Below are 23,395 nucleotides of genomic sequence, written 5' to 3' on the forward strand. Positions count from 1 at the left end.
TACAACAAACTGAATCTTGTTAAATCACCCCTCTATTTTTTCCATTTATGGCACCACGCTAGCTAATTTTCCTCATTGGTAACTGACTATTACTCCAGCATTTTGGGCTTTGGAGAGGCTGAAATGTTGTTACATATTCACAGGTTTAATTCTCCCACTCTGCTGCTGCTGAGCAGTTTATGCTGCAATCCAACTATTAAGTATAAGATTGAAAGGAGAGTTAAGCCTCCAAGCTTATTTCTCATTATCGTTTTGGTCGTGAAAATTACAAACTTCCCTACTTCACTACTCGAAATTCAAAACAAACATCTTTAGAGTCAGAAGTATTTTTTTTAATTGCTTTCAAAAGATTATGCAGCTTTACATCTTTTTGAAAAATACACAAATTGGAAAAACACACAGCAAGTCACAAAAGGTATAAATCATACAAGAGATGACTGTAAAAGTCAAGTGTCCAGACACCAAAACAGATGATAAACAAATCAATATATACAGTTACTGTTTCATGTACAAAGAACAAGCTTCATATGCAGTACACCGGGCACATACCAGCTACTGTCCATTGACATCCAACAAAACACAGCCTACTGTGATTCAGTCGTTTCAGTATTGGGAAAAAAAAACAGGGGCATCGACAGTGTGTGGCTCATTGAGATGCGAGAGGCACCGGCACTGTAATGTTTTCCGATTCCGCCCCGTCTAATGCATAATAAAGCTATACAGGATTAATAGAAACAGACTACTGCATTATTTAGAACAGTGTTATTATCAATATTAAAGAGAAACAAAGTGTAACTGTTAAGAACAGTGGTACAACATAGTGCATTCAGGAAATGTAGAAAGGCATGAATATCTGTTTCTGGATTTTATCATTTGAATAAAACTTAAGCATTTTCCGCTTATTTAAAATATAAATGATCCAAATCATATTACTGCTTTTGCACAAGAATAATATTTTATCTGGGTTCCTGTCTTAATCCAATGTCTGTCTATAGCATTTAAACTGATAGGAGACACGTCTTTATCAAGTTTCAGGGCTATAATTAGTAGGTGCATTGGGGTCAAGACTCATGCATGAACTATACTTGTCCGTAGCGACTATATCGCCTCTCCTCCCCCCCACCCCGTCCTTTTCACATAGCAAATATCATATAAAAAAGACAAGACAAAGACATGAGGAACCTGTGCGGATGAAGTTAGGTACAAGCTTCACTTACGTTAACGGATGAAAACTGTCATCTTATCACTGTGCACTGTACAACACATTTTTCATGCCTCCTGATAGTGTCGCCATCGTTCAATGCAGGGGACAGCTGTCAGATAGTATAGAACACAAAGGTAACTCGAGGAACACATGGATGTCTGGGCAGTGCTTTTTGTAAAGCTAGACGTTACACAGACAGATATACACTTGGTGCATGCATCGTCAGGCGTGTAAAAGAAACTGTCTTTAAAAAAAGGGTTGGATTTACACAATATTAAAACATTGTTGAAAACTGTTGAAAAGGCAGAAGAAGCCTCAGAAGTTATTGTTTGCTTTTCGCAGCAGCTGGATTCAGACTCTTTTACTGAAAGGATTCAGTCTTAGTTACACTCACTGCACAAAGAGTGTTTGGACATATATACAAAGTGCTTCACCAGCTGGATTCAGGCAAAACCTGATGAATGAGTTCAACTGGATCAATGGCGACACGTCTCATCAGCTCCCCTTCAGTGTCTGTGTTCGGTTATCTTCAAAGCATTCCACTGGGGTTTCTTTTCTTCGATAATATCTGTGAGGTTTTTGCAACCGCAGTCATAGATTTCCACATTTGACATCTAAGGGCCTTCCTGTTTTAAGATGGCTTTGAATTTATATCTATTGTCCTGTTGGGGCATCATTGCAATAATTGGAGTTCTCTGGCACCAGTGTTTGTCTGCATGACGCTGTCAACACCGTGTTGTCTGGGAGGAACAATGGTAAGTGACTGAAGGGCTTCGATTCTTTTCTTTAACGTAGTGTATGGTAAATGTAACAATAATCAGATGGGGGGTCAATCTGGCGGATGGATGTAAACAGGTGAATGTGACTCGTAGTGTAAACGGCTTGATTGGTTGTTAAGACTCAGAGCGCCACATGCATCTCATTCACCATTTAACAATATTTTCTAAAACCACTTCAAATCATTAGTTTGTCCTGTGGCAGTTTTTTCTGTGGCAATTTCATTTGTTTGTTTTTAAGCAACACTACGTAAACATTACTGGACGGATTTCCACAAAAATTGGTAGAAGGATGTGATATGTGTCAATGAAGAGCCCATTACATTTTGATGCAGATCTGGATCAGGGGGCCGATCAAGTAGAAAACATTTCAACTGGACGGGAAAAGGTTTGAAATGCAGAATGACTGTCAACCTGAAGTGTCTTCTCAAGATGTCCATATTGTTCTGGCTCAGAGAGACTGACTGTGTGAAGACAACATGTGTGAGTGAAGTGTGTGTTTCCTGTCAATTCTGCCATACGTACAGGACTAAGATTGTGTATTCAATTCAGTTTAACTGTTTCCTTTGTGGCTTGGTTCAAATTAGACACTTTGCTCTATCTTATGAGAAACGGTGTATGATATTTGATTTTAGGATAGTGACACGTATTTAATGTTTCAAATGCATAATGTTGAGTTTTGCTTGTATGGCTGCCACCTGCTGATATGATATCTGATATGACCTGTCATCTTGTCCACCATTTTTCTTAAAGAAAAGGTAAAGTACTCTTTGATTTTATTGTAATTGTGATTTATTAAATACTAATTTTTAACCAATGAATGAGCACAATCTGGCAGATATAAATACTCATATTTACAACAGGTCAAACATAAACAATATAAATAACTTACAGCTGCCCCTGCCATCAGAAACATTGTAGTGTCAAACCTAGCAAGTGGTAAATACAACTGAGTGGTCATTTCCTCCGCCTCATTGAGAACCAAGTAAGCGCTTTAGTCTTAGTAACAGTGATGTAATATCACAGCTTACTATTGGATTTGAAACATCCAATGTTTTTAATTTACTCTATGTTAAGTATTGTAACACATCAAATGAGTGTTTTTCAGTGATGATTTATTCAACACAGTTTATGAACACATTTTATTGCCACACTGGGATTTCAGGATCTTGTGCATGTATTAGGAAGTTTAATTTGAAAAAAATGTCTTCAAGTTGAATTTTGCGAATGATAGAAACTAAATCTTAAACCTGTACTTTTCAAATTTTAGCCTCTTTCATTCCTTACAAGTTGTATTTATCACTTTCTATTTCACACACAGCACCTGAAGGCAGCATTTATAAAAACAGAGTGTCAGTTTATTACGGTGATCCATTTCTCTCCGGCTCTTTGGGCCATCTTTCATTTGCTTGTTTTTTAATATTTATGTGTACCTCCTCAAGTGTTGGTATAATGAAGGTCACATGCAAAACCTGATGTTTTTAACCCTGCTACTTTTATGATTTACAGACTTGCTGCATATGTAAAGTAGCATCTCTGGCCGAGCAGAATAAAAAAACCCTCCACTCATAAAGAGCAGAGCTGTCAACTGGCTGATGCCTCGCAGCTCTGCAGATAAAAGCTTTATCAGTTCAGAGCAAACAATCTCAATTATGGCTAAAAGGAAAAAAAAAAAAGCTTGAGCAATAAAATTGATGATTGTGGGACAGAGCTTGGCGCTATTATGTTGGACATGGAGGGAAACAGTGCAAAGCCTTTGTTGAAGTTTATGCAGGCAGCAGAGCAGAGTAGTCATTTTTTTATATAAAAAAATCTGTCTACTGGTGAAACAAGATGGGCTTAGCCAAACCTGCCAGGATCCGTGGTACATGAACTGATATTATTTCTCCAATCATCTCTGGAAAGCTGACCTGGCTGGGGAGTGACTGAGCCTGGACGAAAAGGTCAAATGTAAACTGGTGGAGCTTCTTTACCGTCTGAAACCAGGAGAAAAGACAAAGAGATGACATAATTTTAATTACACTCCCAACAGGCACATGTTTGACTGTGACTCAGAAAACATGAGTCTAGAAAACATAGCACACACCCAACGAGTGCTATTTCCTCGAATGACAAAAACTGTTTTAATCACATTCTGCATGTACCAACATGAATACAGCATTTTTCCACCGGCTTTTAAAAATAGCAGGACAATCTCTGATTTAATTGCACTCTTCACCGAGAAATGTTTTAGGCAAATTAAACTCTTAAATTGATGTTGTTTTCCCTGACCTTCTCATTTGGTAAAATGCAACAACATGTTCTGGTATGAGGACGGAAAACGTGTGCACGTGTAACAACAATTAACCATTGAGATTGGAACCATGGAAAGCAGTGTTGTCTCACCATCTGGAGAGAGTCCAGCAGACGGGTGAGCTGGTAGAACCTCTGAGAACAATTGTTCGTCATTCGACAGCTGATGAGCCGATCGAGTTCGTTGATGTAGGTGAGACGCAGCTCGTCAAAGTACTTCTGACTCTTCAGACCCTCGACTGGAACTGGTGAGAAACAGAAACAGTTTATACGTCACGCTCGACAATCCTCTGACCTTGTCGCCGTGCTCACTACACATGACGGTTCTTACGAATGCTGAAGAGGAGCAGGGCCTTCATGCACAGGAACTCCTCCTGAGTGATCTGCAGCAGCACGAACTCCTGGGAGAGATGCCTCATCCGGATGCAGTGCTCATACATGGTGGAGACGTGCATCCGATTTCTGCGGACGTGAAAAGGTCAGGACCGGAGAAGTGAGTGGGTGTTAAAATCGCAGAGAAGCAAAGGATGAATCGCCTAGTACATTGGACATTTGTTTTGTAATGAGCGACAGCAGGAGAGGGAAGAATGTCAGAGGTTAGATCCGTCTTTATTACTGGTGTAATGGTGACAGTGACAGTGGATTCGATTTCTACTGTGTGATCTTTGACTTCTGGTGCGAGATTATCATAACCACATTACATTATCAGAATCATCCTCATTTTTCGCTGGTTTAGAGTTCATCACAGCAGCCGATTGGATATTTCATGTTCATCATGACTGAACGAAGATGTAAAAGTTTGCCATTCCTTAAAATGTGCAATCATTCTGCCTGTATTATGAGTCAGGAACAGAAAATGTAAATCATATCTGAAGATAGAGGGTGAAATAAATCAGTTTGATATTGAAATGGCCCCAGCTGCAGAGACAAGAAGATATAGAGGGACACGTAATGAATTGACTAATGCATTGAAATGGACGATAGTTTTAGTTATGTGGTTGTATCAATATTAATTATACATACATGAGAAGTTTCTCGATATATCATCATGACGTCTTCATCATGGATAAGGATCACCACTGTTTTTGTAGAAAGCCTGATTTCTAAACTGGGGGCAGGACTTTGAAAGACATGACTGTTTTAGAGGCAGAGAGAGTTTAATGAAAGACACCGCTGAGTGGATTCATGGGAAATGTAGGATTAAGTGCTTTTGGGGTTGAGCCATAGCTAAATGTTTTTTTTTGCTTTACTTTTGACCCTTATCTTTACTGATTATTTCTATATTCTCCACGTGAAAATGCAGAATCTGTAGGCAGGGGACACGATTTTGGGGACGTAGGTCTTCTGGTTTCAGTTTCCAGTTTGTGTGGAACAGATTGACAGAAATGCATCAGCTGCTTGCTTTTTAATTGATTGGCATTCCTTTTCAGTTGTTAATAGAGAAGAACAAAAATGTGGTCTGGACCTAAAACTCCTATAAAAAATATCACTGGTTGTGTTGGACTGTAAACAAAGTACAGCAAAAAGAAGACAGAGTCTTGGCCCAGATATCCACTATCGACATCTGAACCATTATTGGGCACAGACATGTTTTGATTCCATCTTATTCTGTTCTTGAAAATCTGCCAACTGTATGCAGGGGCAGTTCTAAATCCCTGCAGAGCCCTTTAATTAAATTAAAAGATTAATGAAGCTATACTAACATTATTCAAATGCTCCCAAGCAAAAACAAAATCACCACTTTGTTTGCCTCTTTCTATTATTTGTGTATCAGCAACTTTAACTGTTGTAATTACATAGAAATTAACTAATCACTGAAGCTCAACATTTCCATAATAAACTAACATTAATATTTAACATAGAGCTCAATGACTGTTTTGGGAATGAACCTGTTGTTGTAAACGTCAAGTAAATGCATCCCGTGTGTTAGCTTCACGATGTTGTGTTAAATGTTGATGGTACCTGCCAGTCCAGGCACACTCTTACACTCCCAGTGTTGTGCTTTGTCAAAAACTTTGCCGCTGTTTTGCATAATGGTTGTGGCATCATATTGAGGACACTAAAAACTGTGAGAAGGGAAAAGAAAACAACACACTAATGGTCCTCTCTCATTTAAAGTATCCACTTATGTCAATGTGGGATACTATTTACTATTCAAGCCCTTACTTAATTCTCATATTCCCTGACACTTGGATAGTTTTGAACAACTACTTTTTTTAAAAGCTTTGTTTATTCAGCGCCGGTTCACTGTGCATAGATTCTCGAAGGCTTCAGCAACACCCTGCCACACACTGACGTGACTGGAGTTACACAATCATATCTTGAAGCGAACCAGTTTGACCACAGTCATATCTGCTGGTCACTGAGCAGCTTCACTGTTGCAGTTCGTGTTTTGTTGCTCATTTAGTTCCCTGCACAGGATTTTACTGCCAGTTCGAGATTAAGCCAACTATCTTCTATGATCATAAGGTTATTTCTTGGGCAGATATACTCATAAATATAAATTCTTATTGGGGGAATTCTACCTGCCAAATTCACCAGGGACACTTCTCTTGATTTGAGATCTTACTAAAAAGCTTGATAATAGAAAAGAGCATGGGGCATCTTCCAAAGTGACGCACCAAGTAAATCAATCTTGGTGGATTTTCTGCCATTTCAAAAAATATATAATCTATTCTGCCCAATTGAAGCAATTACAACCAAATGTGGAATGCAGCATGAACAGATGAGGCCCAAATACCTGTTTTTTTATATTAAAATAAAAACTGGCCAGAATAATAACTTGATTATCTAAAGTCTGTTTAGATTACAATTATGTTATATAAGTTTGTGAATTGCAATATACTGATATAGTGATGAAAGATGGAAAGATTTATCCAATGTATTTGTCAATGTATAGAGTTTGTGTGGGGTAGATAAATAAGAGTTGTTGTAAACATGAATAGTACATATACATTTAAAAACACATTAATTTGAAGACAAATGTATGAAACCTCATATAATTTTGAACATTCGATGGAACTAAGATATCGGTCGTTGTTAGCATTAATATTCCTCACTTATAATTGGACAGACCTCACCACTGTTGTTGTCTGTAATATTCATATCGGAATCAGCTGAAGCCGTGAGAATTTGAATGCTGAGAACTAATGTTCCTCACTTTAATCTCACGGTAACAATAGAACACCTAAATTGGGGAAATTGGATGAACACTGTCCTGAAAAGCCTGCAACAATTTCTACTTTACTTTTATACAATTCTAGAGATGTCTTTGTGTTTGTGCATGAGCTGAATCAAAGAGAGACGAAGGCTGACCGAGATTGGTTTCTGTATTATGTATGATGGCACCAGCTTACTCACTGGGGGTGATATGTGTAATGAGAAGCAAAGCATTTTGGTCGCCCACTGATAAAATTCTTTGACAAAACATAATTGAATTCGGAGTTGTACATACTCGTTGAACACCAAATCTGGGGCGAAGTAAAGCATCCTGCCATTGACGTTCTTATAGGACCTCCATCCCAGGGCAAACACCATCACCCCCATCCATGAGTGTTGAATGACAGTCATTTGGTCATCCACGTGGAGATTTCTAAAACCTAAGGACAAAGAATCCATGTCCAAAAATGTGACACATTGCAGATTTTAAAAATTGATCCACCCAAAATGTTCTTACTGGCAAATAACCTATGTTTTGAATAGATTGAGAGAACACACTGACCTCATTTAGGTCATTATATTCTAATTTGTTTGTATCTCTTGGAGAGAAAGTGTTTTTGTCTCTCACACATTGTAGAATATAACTTGTGGTGTTCCTCAGGGATCAATTTTAGAGCCACTTCAATTTTATCAATTTATTTTACCCAGGGTCATCAAAATAAGGGCTGTAGCCCCCACCCCCCAGATGCCGGCAACAACAGAAATGTTAGGGCTAACCCAAAGATGGAACATAAAGAAAGTGGATGTGGAGCCCTGTTGATCAGGTTCCCTCCTATGGGGACTGGTGGACTGCTCAGGATTGTAGATTTGATTCATCCTCCAACTGACTAGCCTTCTCCATAGGGTCTGGGTGTGGCCAAGGCAGGGGATGAGTTTTCCATTGATCCACAGAGCAGGACAAAAACCTATAGTGAAGAAGCTTTCAGTTTTCATGCTCTGGGCTTTAAAAAAATATATATAATAGGAAGATAAGAAAAGGTCATATGTCCTGTTTCCAAGCAGTATTTTAAAACTGCCATTATCACTATGGATCAATTCACAGGCAATTATCACCTGCTGCTGCAGTTTCCCTCATGTTTATGGAGCATTTAGTGCATTTCAGGTAAATAATTGAACCAAAGTGAACTTACATCAGTAAGTTGAATTCTACAGTAAATTAGTTGATCAACTTTGCCTCTATCAGTGTTCTACCTGGCAGTACTTTCGCCCATTTGACCACTTTGACCAGTTGCCTCTCTCCCAGCTCGTTGAGGCTGGTGAGCAGGGTGGCAGCTGAGTCAGGTTGGCCGTAGTCGTGTCCCGCGTTCACCACCTCAGGCTCGATGGACTCCAGGATGTTGAGGAAGACCAGCTGGGAGTTCAAGTTCAGGCCTGACTTAGGAGAGATATTCTGGATGACCTCTATAGAGTCCTGCACAGGATGATCCTCTTCAGGGTTCTTCTGCTGTCCGATCTTCTTTAGTTTACGTGCTTTAAACAAAGGCAAGGTAGGAGAGTCAGTTCACGATCTGTAATTATGCTATCAATATAATAAACCTGATCTTCAACCCTCCTTAATTAAAAAAGGACAAAGGAGGAAAGTTGTAGGATATTATTTAATAATAATTACATTATTAATCCCCTCAGTTCAGGTCTCATACGTCTGACTGGATTTTAATGGTGAATCCAGCTGGTTTTACTCTAAAGACTTGTATCTGGAGCCACGAATAATTTTCTGCCTCTGATTTTAACAAGACGTTGTATTTGTATGTGGTTAACTTTGTCGTCTTTTAAACATAAAAGGAAACTTGTGCAAGCGCTATGATAACAATAAAAATCTCTCTGTCTGTCTGAGGAACGCCTATCTTGAGAACCGTTTATCTTATTAGCTTCACACTTGCGTGTTTATTTAGTGTGTAAGGAGGTGCAGAGTTGAATTAGGTGAGATTGGGACACGAGATACATTTAATAATAATACATTTTTAATAAACAGGCATCGAGCACTTTGTGGCAGCGGCTGCTGGGACTCATCAACACTAGTGACATTGTTAATCTTGACGACGTGCATTCGTGACAATATGATTCATGACAGCTGATTCTCCAGGTGAAGGTTCTGCTTCACTGAACTGTAAATAAACATGTGAACAGCTCTTTTGGCAGGCGCGATGATGCAGCTTCAGGGTCCAGCAGCCGGTCTTTATTTGCCACAGCTCAATTACTGCAGGTCACTTTGACTACCACAGGTTAAGCAAACAGCCCATTCCAAACAGGCAGGTTTAGAACGGGAACGGGACTAGTTATTCCTTAATTTCTAAATCCTCAATAAGAAATGTCTCATACGGCAACTGCAGTTTGTAATTCATAAGTAAAATATAAATTATGTATCTGACAAAACATAATGCCGATCTGCGAATAGCTTTGAAGACGTTGAATCAAATTCCATTCGGAAAATAATTCTCTGACCAGATTAGGCTCATCTGGTGGAAAGGCCTGCGTGTGAGTCCTGGTCATCCAGATGAAAAATTTAAAATTTAAAAAAAAAACACTGCAAGGTTTACAATGATTTTCTTTAACTATATACCTTGGTACATTATGTAGATTTGCATAATCTTCCACACAGAAATGCAGGGATTAGATGGCACCAAAATGCCAAGAGAGTAAAAAAACTGAATCCAATAATAAGAAAACTCTTCAGCAATGTCAAAGCTACAATTTCTTTCCCCAAAAAAGCTGAGAATCCAGATGCAGCTGCTCCGTATGACAACCTGCACTTACAAACTACAGTAAATTGGAGCCAGATTTGGTAGAGCAGACTGCCGTGTGTAGTAAGCAGCTATACAATCAGACTGAAATGATTATTTTCTCTGCTAAACCGCAACCAAATACATTTATTCTTTAACAGTCAGGTTTAATACACTGTACTCAATCACTGACAGTTTTCTGTCGGAGTTGTGAGCAGCTACGCCTCAGCTCAGCCTGTTATTTCCCAGTGACAGCAGTGTTGCAGAGAGAGTGACAGGCAAATGTAAAAATGGTGACAATGTGCTGAGTGCAGAACAGACATTTTTGTTGTCAAAGTGGGATGCACAACGAAATCTTAAAAAAGGCCTAATTTCATTTATTTAGATACAGGCAGTGAAGAAAAACCTTAAATAGTTGGAAAGTTATGATTTCGTTGATCCCTTTTAATCACAGTTGACTGACAGTAAAAAGTAATTGTTAATTGTCATGTTATTGCCTCCTTTAGCTCCAGCGTTGAGAATCTCTCAATAACACCGCAGCTCGGCTTTTCACTTCACTCTGATCAATATTGAACTGCCAGTAATAGATACAACCTAAGTCTCTGTCAGAAGTGGCCGCGTCAAAAGCAAATTGCAGATTATATAAGACGGATCATTTGAAAGTCTCACATTTCCATTTCTGATCCGTTAACAAACACTGGAAATACAAATGTTTAATTAAAAATTCCCCCATGTGATTCTCAACTGTAACACACACACACACACACACACACACACCCACACACACACACACACACACACACACACACACACACACACACATCTGATCTTTGCAGAGTACAGTGTAAATAAGTTGGGATCTCCATGCTTGAATCAAAGCCAATGCGTTCCACTCACAAGTCCATAGGTACAATTTATTAGCAGAGATACCGTAATTCCAAACTAAATCTGATCTCCGGTGAATAAGCAGATTTCTCCACTACAATCCCATTCAATCGAACTTCATTGGCCACGTTCTGCTCACTGTATTTACATTCACAGGAAGTTTACTTTAGCACTTCCTCCTCCCGCTGGAAATAATTGTTTGTAATCTCTACTGCAGTTAAATTTCACTTTGGTGTCCAGGTTGTAGTTGTCATGACGTCACTACCTCATCAACTTAAATCGTGTTTCTGCAAAGGTGAGTGTGAGCATTGCATCCTACAGTTTGACAACAGGACAAAGGAAAGGCTGGACAAATGTCCAATATCACAACTTCCAACTTAGTCCAATAGGTCTCCTGTCTAAAACATTAAATGTTGAATATTTCAAGGAAAACACATCATATGTGAGAAGTGAAAATAATATACTATGAGCTATATACAATACTATACATATACTATAGTGCAGGGGTGCCCAATATGTTGATCGTGGAGGCAGTGTGGGTCGATCGCACGACTGGACAAGAGGCAGTCACGTTGACGCGCCGGCGCACGTACCCCCTCTTTTTTTTTTTGCCGCCACCGCTGCCACACCCCCCCACCCTGGACGATGTTGAGAACTGCTCGTCCGCACCCCTGCTTAAGTGTGTCGCATTTATGTTACAGCTCCATAAGGAAATGTGATAATGGGGTAATGGCTTGATAATAACAGAGTAATATTGGGATTTTAATGTTGTTATTAAAAATGTAACATATTCATTTTAATATTAAGCTTTACTTTTTGTATATATGGGATAACAACATGACACATTATTGGCAATTATGATTATAAACATTGATATAATCTTATATTATTCTGATTAATGATGGAGTGCTTTTAAAATCTCAAGAATGAAATATCCATGATTCAGGACTGAATGCAAAGTCATGAATTTATTATCAATGATGAGTTACACCATTGATTGTTTGGTCAAGTTTTGGACTTTTCCCATTTGGGATTGCCCTTCTCAAATAAGTTGGCACCAGCAGTTACTATGACATCATCTGAAACAGCGGCTTGCTTCTGATGTGCGCTCAAATTCTCTCAGCTCAGGTGTCAGGTGTTTGAATCCAGTTCCGCCATCTGGTCGTCGTGGTAAGATGAGAAGTGACCATTAGAAACTACTGGTGTTGTGCCAAGTTAACATCGACTGACAACACGGTCTGAAGCCCGTTTGTAACTGAGCCATGACCAAGACGTCAAAATTATGTCTATGGGAAAAGTAAGGAACAAAACAGTTGAGTCTGCAGTTTCATTGTGCCAATATACTGGGTTTTGACCTGGTCTTCCAAACATGTCCACTTCTTGTGACTGACTTGCTCTAACTGGGGGAGGGGATATGTATAGTTGGCCATTTTTGTTGTGCCCTCTGAATGTTTAGCGGAAGTTTTTATACCCTATATAGTGTACTAATTGTTTCCCATAATGCATTGTTTGTATTTCTTCATTTGAAGATGATTATTCAACGTGTTGTTTACCTAAAAGTATTAATACTAAGTGTAAAATAAACATTAACATTTTTAAAATACATAGAGGACCCTATAAAGCAAATTACAGTCACAGTTCATGTCAGAGAGAAGTGACTGAGATCATGAAAACTACACTGAGGTGGTTTTTGGTGCATAAAACCACAAATAAATCTGGATTTATGGATTTCAAAACTACAAAGAAAACCCTTGGCACTGGCTGCTTGTGTCAATCATTTACTTTAAAAGACACTTGATGACACTTGATGACAGCTGATGTGGCTCTAAGCACATCTCGTATTTGTGTCACAGTGGGTTGGAGACAAATTGCTCTGGAAGCAAGTTCATGAAAAGAGTGCAGGGTCCAGATTGTTCTGAACCATTTTCAGCATATGATAGACTGAGTGATCATATGTATGAAGTGTATAGGGATTTCCACACCAAAGCCTATTTGCAGATGTGCAGTGAGATTTCTTCACGCTGCTGCCAAATGAGGCTACTATCAAACTATCATGGTTTGACCGAGGTTACCTCCCTGCTCAGCTTCTATTTGTGGACATAATTAACATGCTAGGATAATATGGAATTGGGAAAAAAAAAGAAAAAGAAAACTTCAATAGCTCTGATTCTCAATCAACTCAACTAAAAGAGATTCATTGCTTCTTTTCAGACCTTTTAAACTACCAGAAGTGAAACAAACAGAGATCTAATGATAAGAAATAGTTCATATAGCTGCCAATACCTTTGTGTTTCCTCAAATTAATACGCTCCCTTTCCCTCCGTATTTCTTGATTTCACTTTGAAGAACTTTGAGTAAAAATGGGATAATAAGACCAAATGTATAATTTTTTTCTGCCTCCACTGCTACAAATTATTGTCATAGATTTTCCTGTGAAATACCCCGGTGTGAATTACATGTCCATGATGAGAATATAAGTGAAAGGATCTCTTCAGCCACAACTAGAAAAGGTGTGCCTTTTTACTGACAATCACAGCCTTAGATCACATTTTCCCTCCATGGGTTTGTCAGCGACTGGTGGGGAAATTACCAGCATGTCTTCTGCTTTAATTCACATGTCTCATGTCAGCTTTGTGCCTCCGGTACAATTTTCACCGCTAACAAAATGAGAAAATGGAAGAGAGTGAAAATTGAACACAAGACTAAAATTAGTCCACTACATGTCAATCTTCATGACGAACAGGCCTGGGTGACAGTAAGGAGAAGTGAATGGAAGAGCTCTAAATTGCATGGCAGCTCAGTCAGGGGCTTGATTATCAGTAACATCCCCTATTGTGATGATGCTGCAATTGAAGAGAGCCAGCTAAGATGTGCAGTGTAGAGAATAAAGTGCTTGGTCTTGGGAAACCATTAATAGTTTCACTTTTGGGACTTTCACTTTCTCGGTCGTGGGCTTTGTTCACACAGTATGTAGTATGCTGTGTTTATCATAGTCCATACAAGTGTATATCATATCTGGTGGGAGCAGCAATGAACAATAACAATTAATCAAATCAAAGCATATTTTAGTACATGATCCTCTTACCTCCAAGTGTCATTCCAGCTTCAAAACACTTCTTCAGCCGACAAGAAGGACAGTTCTTTCTTCTTAGCTTATCGATGGTGCAGTCATTTTTGCTCGCACACAAGTATTTCTGTTTGCCTACTTGGACAGAGAAAACAAAGGTAAAACACCGTTAACCACATAATCCCAAAAAGGTTATTTTTCCTCTATCCGTTTGTTGGTTGGTTGGTTGGTTTTTTGGTTGGTTGTTGTGTTTTCGATTGGACGGTTTGTCAGCAGGATTACACAAAACTACTCAACAGATTTCCATTAAACTTGGTGCAAGGAGGGGATATGAAACCCATTTTCACTTTCTTAAACAAAGCAAGTAGGGGTGTTTTTAACATTTCCACCAATTTTCTCAGGCAATTTTTCAATATCAAATTTCTGGATCTATGGCAACATTTGATGGGCTCTTTCTTGGCTTATGTCCCATCCTTCCACCAAGTGACATGGAAATCTGTTCGTTAGTTTTTTACTTTATCCTGCTGACAAACAAATAAACCTACCAACAAGACAACCAACAGACCGTGGTTAAAACAACCTCCACGGTGGATGCAAAAAGGTCTTCAAAAATAGCAAGCATACATGAGCTTCAAAGGGCTGCGACCAAGTCACAGACATTTGGCTTCTTACCTTCTGCAGCTCTTTTGAAGAAAACCTTGCAGCTGCCACAGGTGAGTGCACCGTAATGGCAGCCAGACGCCTCATCTGAACAGATCAGGCACGTCCTCTGGGGTGGGAAGAAGAACTCCATGGGGAACATGTGCTCTCTGCCACCCTCAAACCTGCAGTCAAACATATGAAACCAGAGGTTTATAGACCACGAATACCTATGGCCGTGTGCTCGCCGTGTGATTCAACAAGTTGCTTCTGATCGTAACTGGCATTTAATAATTGCTAGAATTAGTAAATGTATATATTCATACAGTTTTTCATAACTCACTGCTACTTTTTTTTTTTTTATCCTGTCGCTTCCAAGTCTTCTGAAACGAATAGCCAATTCGGGATAAATAAAACCTAACCTTCAACTTGTTCATCACATCAACTCCATAATTGTTTTTTCCTAGTTAAATTCCAAACTAACCACAAAGCAGTTAACGTTCACTCCCCAGAGCCATGCTGCGGCCTCTCGCTGTGTGATTTAAGGAGGGTAGAGCGTGTGATGACTGAGGACGGTGTGGGAAAGATTGGAGCGCCAACACCACAGCTGAGCTGGGGGTGGGGTTGGGGGGGGGGGGGACCGATGGGGCGCCTGGGTTTAGCCTTGAAACACTGAGGGACTGGGAAAGGGCTCAGACATAACGTTACCTCAGTGATATGCAACTTAGATTTCAAGGTTCGGCGTAAAAAAAAAAGAGGCGCGGAGAGGAAGCTCAAAGGAAGAACATCCGCTGTGCCGTGATTCATTTCAGGTGTCAGAATATTTCATTTAAACGGGAAAGACAAATTCTAACGAAACCCTGCCACACAGCTCATCGGTAAGTGCTCCAGTATATTGTTGGAGAGGCCTCTCTTGCTCACAGTTTCCAATTTATTTCACGTGCAACAATGAAAATCTATGAAACCTGTAATTAGCCGTCTTCAGACCTGTGATTGAAGTCCAGTTACGGCTGTAATTAACATGACACATCATTTTAAACAAAGAGAGCTGAGTTTAGATGAATAGTGACAGAGAATTTTTTTGTGGTCCGGATCCATCAGCAATATATGCGAATTATATGTCAGGATCAGCATGCCGACCCTCTCAGTCCACAGACAGAAACTAATCATACCCAGAATAACAGTTCTTCTGAACCCACATTACTAAAATAATGCTTCCTATTACACATTGTTCTGTACATCCTAACCTGCGTTTAACAGTGAATAACTTACTGCTCCAGCTGCATGGGGCACTTTTCTATAGGCTGGAAGTTCACAGGACTGTTTCTACAACACAAAGTATCACTGGTAAACAAAGGGAGAAAAAACATGTTTTCAAAATTTTACAGAGGACCAAAAAAATCCCCAAACATTTTTTTTATGATGTTCTTTATGATTTTTTTGTGAAAAGTTCGATTTATTAAAATATTATAAAGATCTAATATACACTGTACACATTTAACAGGATAAAGATCCCATACCAAATATCTCATTATTTCAGGTGGAAAATATAGTATAGGAAATTTAGTAATTGAAAGATTTACTTTCATTTACTAACTTTAGAGATTTCGTGTTCTTAATGTCATAGTGTGTGTGTGCGTGTGCGTGTGCGTGTGCATGTGCGTGTGTGTGTGTGTGTGTGTGTGTGTGTGTGTGTGTGTGTTTTCTGACCAGAAAAAACACACACACACCAGATCTGGAAATTCCTCAGTTTACGGGCTTACAGGGATCTATAAAAGATACTGCGGTAGTCGTAATAGTACCTTTCTTACTTTTGTAAAATATTTTATAACTTTTTTTACCGTTTTTTGTAAATGCAATATTTCAGTCACAGATTTACAATAAAAACAGTCATTCTCACACTCAACATCTAGTCACTTCTGACATAAAATATCATTTATATAATTAGTTTTGAATATATTTTGGCATCGTAGCTGATTCAACTTATTCTGCTCTTCATAGTGATGATTATCATGTTTACTTACAACCAGACACATATATATTATACATATATAAACAGGAATTATTGAATCACAACATTATTAATTCCCAAAACAATTAAAGACTTTCCAGAAACACATTTACATTCACAAATTCTATACAGATACATTTTTTTTTACTAAAATAGTAATATATTGATGTATTTGTGTATTAAATTCTCTTCCCAACTGACAAAGACCAACTGGTCTTTAGCATAAAATGTTTTATTAACTATAAAGGTCAGTAAAAACTAATGAGAGCCGTGTTTCAGTAGTCAAAAAGCATTGTGCATGGACACCAACTCTGTGTGATCCATGTTTTAACGTGCTGCGGTTTGCACAGCGACTTCATGCACAGAGCAGCTTCAGTTTGTAATCTCATTAACTCATTTCACTTAGTATCATTAACTAAAGTAAAACACCTTCATAAAAACTGAAATTAAGCCGATGTAGCCAGTATAAGAGGCTGGAAACTGTGTTTAAAGTGTTGTTTCGTGCAGTAAAATAGTTTAACAAACATCTGTTTTCACTCCTTGGTCAGAATAATACCAAGAGGAAAAGCATCGTGTATTTTTGGCCCATGCATGGAAATGTAGACTGATCCCACATCCTCTAAAAACAAATATTATCACTGAATTCCAGTAGATTTCTCTTGCTGCAGTTTGTAGTCACTGTTAATCGCTTCAATAGATATTCATCTCAGATACAGATGTGGACTGAATGCAAAATCCACCTCTCTCTGTGACCCAGGTCATGTGACCCATATACATATATGAAGGACTACAACTTCCATAGAGTATACACTTGATATGTCGCACATTGAGAACAAATGAAATATATCCATAATGCACGTGTTCTTTCTGACTTACTAAGTCGCAGAAAGATGAAGCAAAGCAACAGGTGCTTGTTCATGGAAAAACAGATACTAGCTGTTTGGTGGCAGCTTGCGTTGCAACTGAGCAGATCATTGATATAAAAAATAGCACAGAAACAGTGTTTGTGTGATATTTTTGTAGCTATACTTTAAAGTGATATTCCCTGTTTCAACCATTTGGGTCTCCCCACAAGCAGAAGAGTGCTGTCTAAATACAACATCATTTAAACAAATTTGCTAACTCTAGCGCGTCCTCTTTTTTACATTTGCCTGCAAAACTGTTCCTGTTCCCTTCTACCCCGTCGAAGCCGCTGTGTCCTTCTTGCAGCATAGTGCTTCAACCCTCAAGTAACCATGGAGCGATGAGCCATGTCTAAATTGGTTAAAGACACTTGAAAAGGAAAAAATGTGGAACGAAACCGTCGCAGCTGTTTAGCTAAATACACATTACAGATTGGACTAACTCAAACTCAGAGAAACTTTTCTGAATAGATTATTGAAGTGTCCCCTGTTGTTGAGCGAGGCCACATCAAAGACCTGCGTAATCTGAGTTTTAGTCAGCAACTAAACGTCGTCCGGATAATTCAGTTAATCTTCCTCTTGGATAGGGCTGCAGAACTTGAGGTGAGAAGGCAGAGGATTGAGAGCTGGATCTAGCAGTGCTCCCAGATCTTTGTGCAAAAAGTCTAAACTGCACAACATCATATAACCGGCTTGATCCCTGTTTGGCATGTGGCTGACGACCTTTGTCCAACATCTCTCTCTTTGCAGTGTTTCATGTCGCCATCTGCTGTCAGGATATTTAACATAGGTTAATAAGTTTTGAGCAAATTAACAAAGTGTACTGCCCTCTAACAGCAAGAGACAATGGTTTCAGATGGTGCTCACAATCATTCACCAGGCATGTCCACATGTCAAGATGGATCACACATGGTACTTCCCATGTCAGTCAGTCATGGCCACTCTGTGCGCTTCGTAGTGAGCATGCAAATTTAAGATTAAGATTGCACAACTATGCAAGGAGGGAAATTTAACCTCTGCTTTTACACAGAGCAGTGGGCAGCGCCCGGGGAGCAGATGTTGGGGGAGTAAGGTGCCTTGCTCAGGGGCACTAGACAGGGTAAACCCTCTTGGATTTTTGGACAGATCGATCCAGGTTCGTCTTTTTGTTGTTTCTCCGTGGAGTCAAACCAGAGACCTTTTCAAAGTCCAAGTTTCTGCCACTAGTCCACCGCCTCTCTAAAGAGCAGTTCCCATACCGGGAGTCGAACCCGGGCTGCCTGGGTGAAAACCAGGAATCTTAACCGCTAGACCATATGGGACATATGCATTGGGACAAATGCACCATTATGAAAAAAAGCATGTGGAACCTTTGAAAAAATATATTTTTTAAACGTCACCAAATTACTTGCTTCTCTGCCATTTGCCTCTGTGCATTCAGTCTAATCAGACCTATTTATTAAATCATTACAGCAAATTCAGTGATAATATTCCCTCAAAGAAAAGCTATGAATCAGAAAACAAAGTGGGGCTTTTTTGTCCCACTAAAGAGCCGTGGAGCCATTCAAATATAAACAAACATGATTTTTCCGTTGTTCAGGAGAGACAGCAGGTGTCCCGGACGAAACACAATGTGTTGTTTGATGAAGAAAACAAGACAAGGAAGAAGCTGTATTATGGTACGAGCCTTAAATATGTGTTTGAACAGAAAGAAAATCGACTTTATTCTTTTTCTTTATGTTTTCTTCCATTGTGATTATATCTCTATAGGTATGAGTCCTCAAATTAAATATGAATGGTTGAAAATGTATTTTAACAACTTCCACTTTGACCTGAATAAACTTTATTTTCATACTCAAACAAAAATATGGAAATCATCTCTTACCAATATCCCAACCAAACAAATATACAAATATATGTCCTTTTAAAAAAATGCATCGAAATAAGATTTACTTAAGATTTAAATAACTGTAATTTCAACATCTGTCTGTAAGGAACAAAGAAAAAAAGCAGGCTGCATTTTAAGATGACATTCACATATTCCTGCAGTGAAGTCCGACTTATTATGATGAAGTGCTGTTATTTCAGTCATTCTACCCTTGGCCGAAAACATGTGTGTAACGCCGGAGAGATTCTGGGGACAGACAGGACTCCCATGACTTCTGAGTGTGGTGAGCGGACGGCCAGACTGTGGTCACATTTCAGATATTTCGAATTAAGTCAGGCTCCAATTACTGTTTTTGTTTTGCTACTTCAGACCTCACAACATACCGTGTTAAGCAAATAATAAAAACAACTTTTAAAACGAGTATTATTATGACTATTTATTGTTTATTTTTGTATTCTATGTTTTCTCATTATTATCCTGATTATTAGTATTACTTACCTCGTGTCGTTGTAGTTGACGTCCATCCACTCGTCCACCTCCGCCTTCACGTAGCCGGGGTTGGGGCCGCCGGGCCTCAGCATCCCGGCCGGGTACCAGTGCTCGGTGCGCGTCACGCTGTGCTCGTATGGATTACATATGAACGCGCCGGCCGCGCCAGGGCCGCGCGCCTTTACGCAGTGCCGGGAGCCCCACAGCGGGGAGCTGTACGTGTCGGTGAAGGTGTATTCCCCGGGCCACGGAGCCCCGGGGCTCTCCTCCTCCTCGCATTTGACTTTGACGCCGTACTGTTCGGGCTGGTACCCGCGGAACCTGCTCTCCACGGCCTCGTCCGGAGGTCGGTAGCCCCGGCTCGGCCTCTCCGGGCCGGCGTGGCTGAAGTGCGCCAGGCTGCCGGGCGCGGACGCGGAGTACGGGCACGGGTGTGTGCGCGCCGGGCTCCTGTCATCCGGCTCACACAGGCTGAAGTGTGGCTCGTCTTCACATGTCCGAGTGGAGGTGTAGTGGTGCAGGGGGGCAGCGCTCTCTAAACTTTTAAACACTTCCACCAGTTGCTTGGGGCCGGCCAGGGGCCGCTCGTCCCGGTCCGGGCACCTGTAGCCGGCAGCCTGCAGGGATCCGGAGCAGCTCACCGCTCCGGATCCGTAGGAACTCTCCCCGCCGCGGAGGTGGTCGGCACACGGGGGCAGAGCAGGGTCCATGTCGCCGGGGTCAGTGGACTCCACGGTGAGCCCCAGGGACACGGACACAGCCTTGCACAGCTCCCGGGTTGTTTCTGAGATTGTGGCGCAGGAAGAAGAAGAAGCAGAGTCGCCCACTCGGCAGCCGGTGCTCATCAGCCCCTGAGGTGCAGCAGCTGTCTGACGGGAGTGGTTCTCCATGGCACAGCTCTGGGCACCAACGCGTCCGGATGCGTAGACGTTCGCGTCCGCATCGTCTGGTTCCCTGTGCCGGGCAGCACCGCTTCCACAAGAGCTCTTCACCAAGTAGAGCCGACTTTCCTCACTTTTCTGCGACATGCTGGGAGCAGTGCCACCGTCGCCTGCCTCCTTTCTGCTCTCCCCCCCCTGTGGCCAAACCGTGCTACCAAACAACCGTTGGTTAGTTTGGCTCATCTCCCAGAAAGCTGCGCTCACTTTGCCAAGAGAGCGAACTTTGCACGACACTAAGTCTCTGGTAGTGCCGCTCCGTGTTCGTGCTCAGCCCAGCTCCCTCTCTGTGTGAGAGGTCTGTGCAGAGGTCCAGGGAGAGAAGTGCAGGAGTCCCAAACTCCTCCTAAACTCGCTTCTTCACTGGCTCAGGCGCTCAACTTGCGTGTGATTTAAACATGCACCCAGCAGGGGACTTCTCTGTTTCCTCTTCTGATATAAAAACATCATGTTGAATGATTAACTTGGCAAATTTTAACAGTTTTTTAAAACTTGCTTATGTTCCCTTTTTTATACTTTAACCCGCTATTTTATCGTTTCTCAGGCAATGACCCCCCTACAAATGGAAAACATTTTATAGGTCAGCCCTTGGGGGTCATTTTTTTTTTGTCCGTCTTTCTGTAAGTCCGGTGCCCATCACTCACATAAGTTCCTCCATTGCACGACAAGCCATGACCCAACCACTAGCAAACAAGAAAAGACGAAATGGGGTTTTCATTTGGCAAAACTCTGTTTTAGTTTGGTTTAACATGTGAGATCATGTTCTCCACTTAAAAATGAGTTGTATACTGTTACTTCACTTGGTTATTTGAGCCTCCCTGTGCAAAATGATGTATGTGTAGAGGTTGGCACCGTAAAGCTGTTTTTATATTCATCTCCTGAAGGGCTGAAGTTTCTCATCGTGTTACAAGCACGATTTTTTTTTGGTTTTGGCTCATGTTATGTTTTCAACCTCATTTCCGTCAGATTATGCAAAACTACTGTACAACAAACACATTTAGGATTTTGTGGGTCAGAGAAGAACTTTTCACACCTTTCGTGTGGATCTTTTTTTATCACTGTCTTTAACGTTGCAATATAACTGGGGAAAAATTTCCACCAGATTTCCACACAAATAATTAACAGATCTTGAGGAAAAAATCTGGCATATTTTGCCATTTAAGATTGATATGCAGCAAAAGTGTGTGTGACGTAAAAGCTCTAAGCCTTTGGTGCACTTCCATTAAGAGTGGACGGCTTGTGTTTGGTTTTGCAACAATATTATAACAACTATCTTTCTATGGTCACTGATTCATATGATTCTTTTACGAGGTAAGATGCCGATAAGGACTTTTTTAATTGAACTTATTTAATCACAAAAATTAGGTTTTTTTACCAATAAATTTGTATATATTCTCGAGAATCAAAAATGTTTAGTGAGTGTTTATGAAAAAGGTTGATGAACTGATCAGACATGTACATGAGCTCACCAGCTACGTTATCCATAACAAACAGTGTCAGAAATCCTACAAGTTTTTGACCTGGAAAACAAGACGACAAGATGACAAGGTAAATATCAGGGATGTGTTGGTTGTCAGGTTTCCCACCCAGTATAAAAAAAGCGTTCATTTGCATTATTGAGAGCCACCACCGTTGAAAGTGTCCATAAGGTTGCGTGTAATTGTAAAACAGTTTTGAATTATGCATCAAGAGAAGTGACATAATGTTCTCTCTGCCTAGAAATGACAATACCTTATTTTCACTTTACCAGCCTGGGCCTAAAGTAAATGTTCACACACTAGTAACCATTACGCTATTACAGGTGTGACTCCTGCTCCGTTATATGCGCATTTAAATCATATCAGACATATAAACCACTTTTTCAGACACTGAAACCTGCTTGATTTTTGTCTGTGGAGTAAAATGTAACTTATAAGGAACAAACAGCAACAGGCTGAAGTAATTCTGAGTAAGAACGACTTGCTGTAATGGAGACTCTCCATCATCTCATGGTGTATTTCATGGTGCGTGTGTGTTAAGGTTTGTGCTTGTATGCGTGGGGGGATTTGTCGCTCTGCAGCTTTTGGCAGTCACACATGTCAGTCCACCCCAACCATGGAACAGATGAGGAGCAGGGCCAGAACCACGCAGTCATGTTGGCCGCTCCATGTTTCTTTAAACACAATGGCAAGCCGAGGCACCAGCGCTCGACTCAGTGTATCAAAACATGCTGTTTTGATTTGTGGAGTCAAATCAGCGTCGCATCACATGACTGACGTTTGAAGGCTCCAATTTAAAGGACGCTCTGAAGGTGGTGACAGCTGAAATCCAGCACAGTGCAGTGAAAATTATGTTTACATTCATTTCATACAGTGGATCCCAACTCCAGATTTACAAAGTATTGTAC

The 23,395-nt window shown here is 40.3% G+C and overlaps 1 protein-coding gene and 1 non-coding gene across 7 annotated transcripts; both read right to left on the reverse strand.

Moving 5' to 3' along the window:
• Positions 1-317: 317 nt before the first annotated feature.
• Positions 318-21,271, reverse strand: ar (androgen receptor). Of its 6 annotated transcripts, none has more exons than XM_061085261.1 (9): positions 20,081-21,265; positions 16,075-16,146; positions 14,836-14,987; positions 14,182-14,301; positions 8,683-8,961; positions 7,727-7,871; positions 4,604-4,734; positions 4,366-4,517; positions 318-3,956 (listed from the first exon to the last, which is right to left on the reverse strand). In XM_061085261.1, the coding sequence occupies exons 1-9, from the start codon at positions 21,193-21,195 to the stop codon at positions 3,798-3,800; spliced, it is 2,325 nt and encodes a 774-aa protein (XP_060941244.1). In that variant the 5' UTR covers positions 21,196-21,265; the 3' UTR covers positions 318-3,797. The 6 variants fall into 6 exon arrangements, with proteins under 6 accessions (XP_060941244.1, XP_060941246.1, XP_060941245.1 ...); XM_061085263.1 differs by having other exon boundaries at positions 16,075-16,128; positions 20,081-21,264; XM_061085262.1 differs by having other exon boundaries at positions 14,182-14,298; positions 20,081-21,264.
• trnae-uuc (transfer RNA glutamic acid (anticodon UUC)) lies at positions 18,945-19,016 on the reverse strand. The gene has a single exon. It is a non-coding gene; the product is annotated as a tRNA-Glu (tRNA).
• Positions 21,272-23,395: the final 2,124 nt, after the last annotated feature.

Source organism: Limanda limanda, chromosome 14 (assembly GCF_963576545.1).
Source record: "Limanda limanda chromosome 14, fLimLim1.1, whole genome shotgun sequence".
NCBI lineage: Eukaryota > Metazoa > Chordata > Actinopteri > Pleuronectiformes > Pleuronectidae > Limanda > Limanda limanda.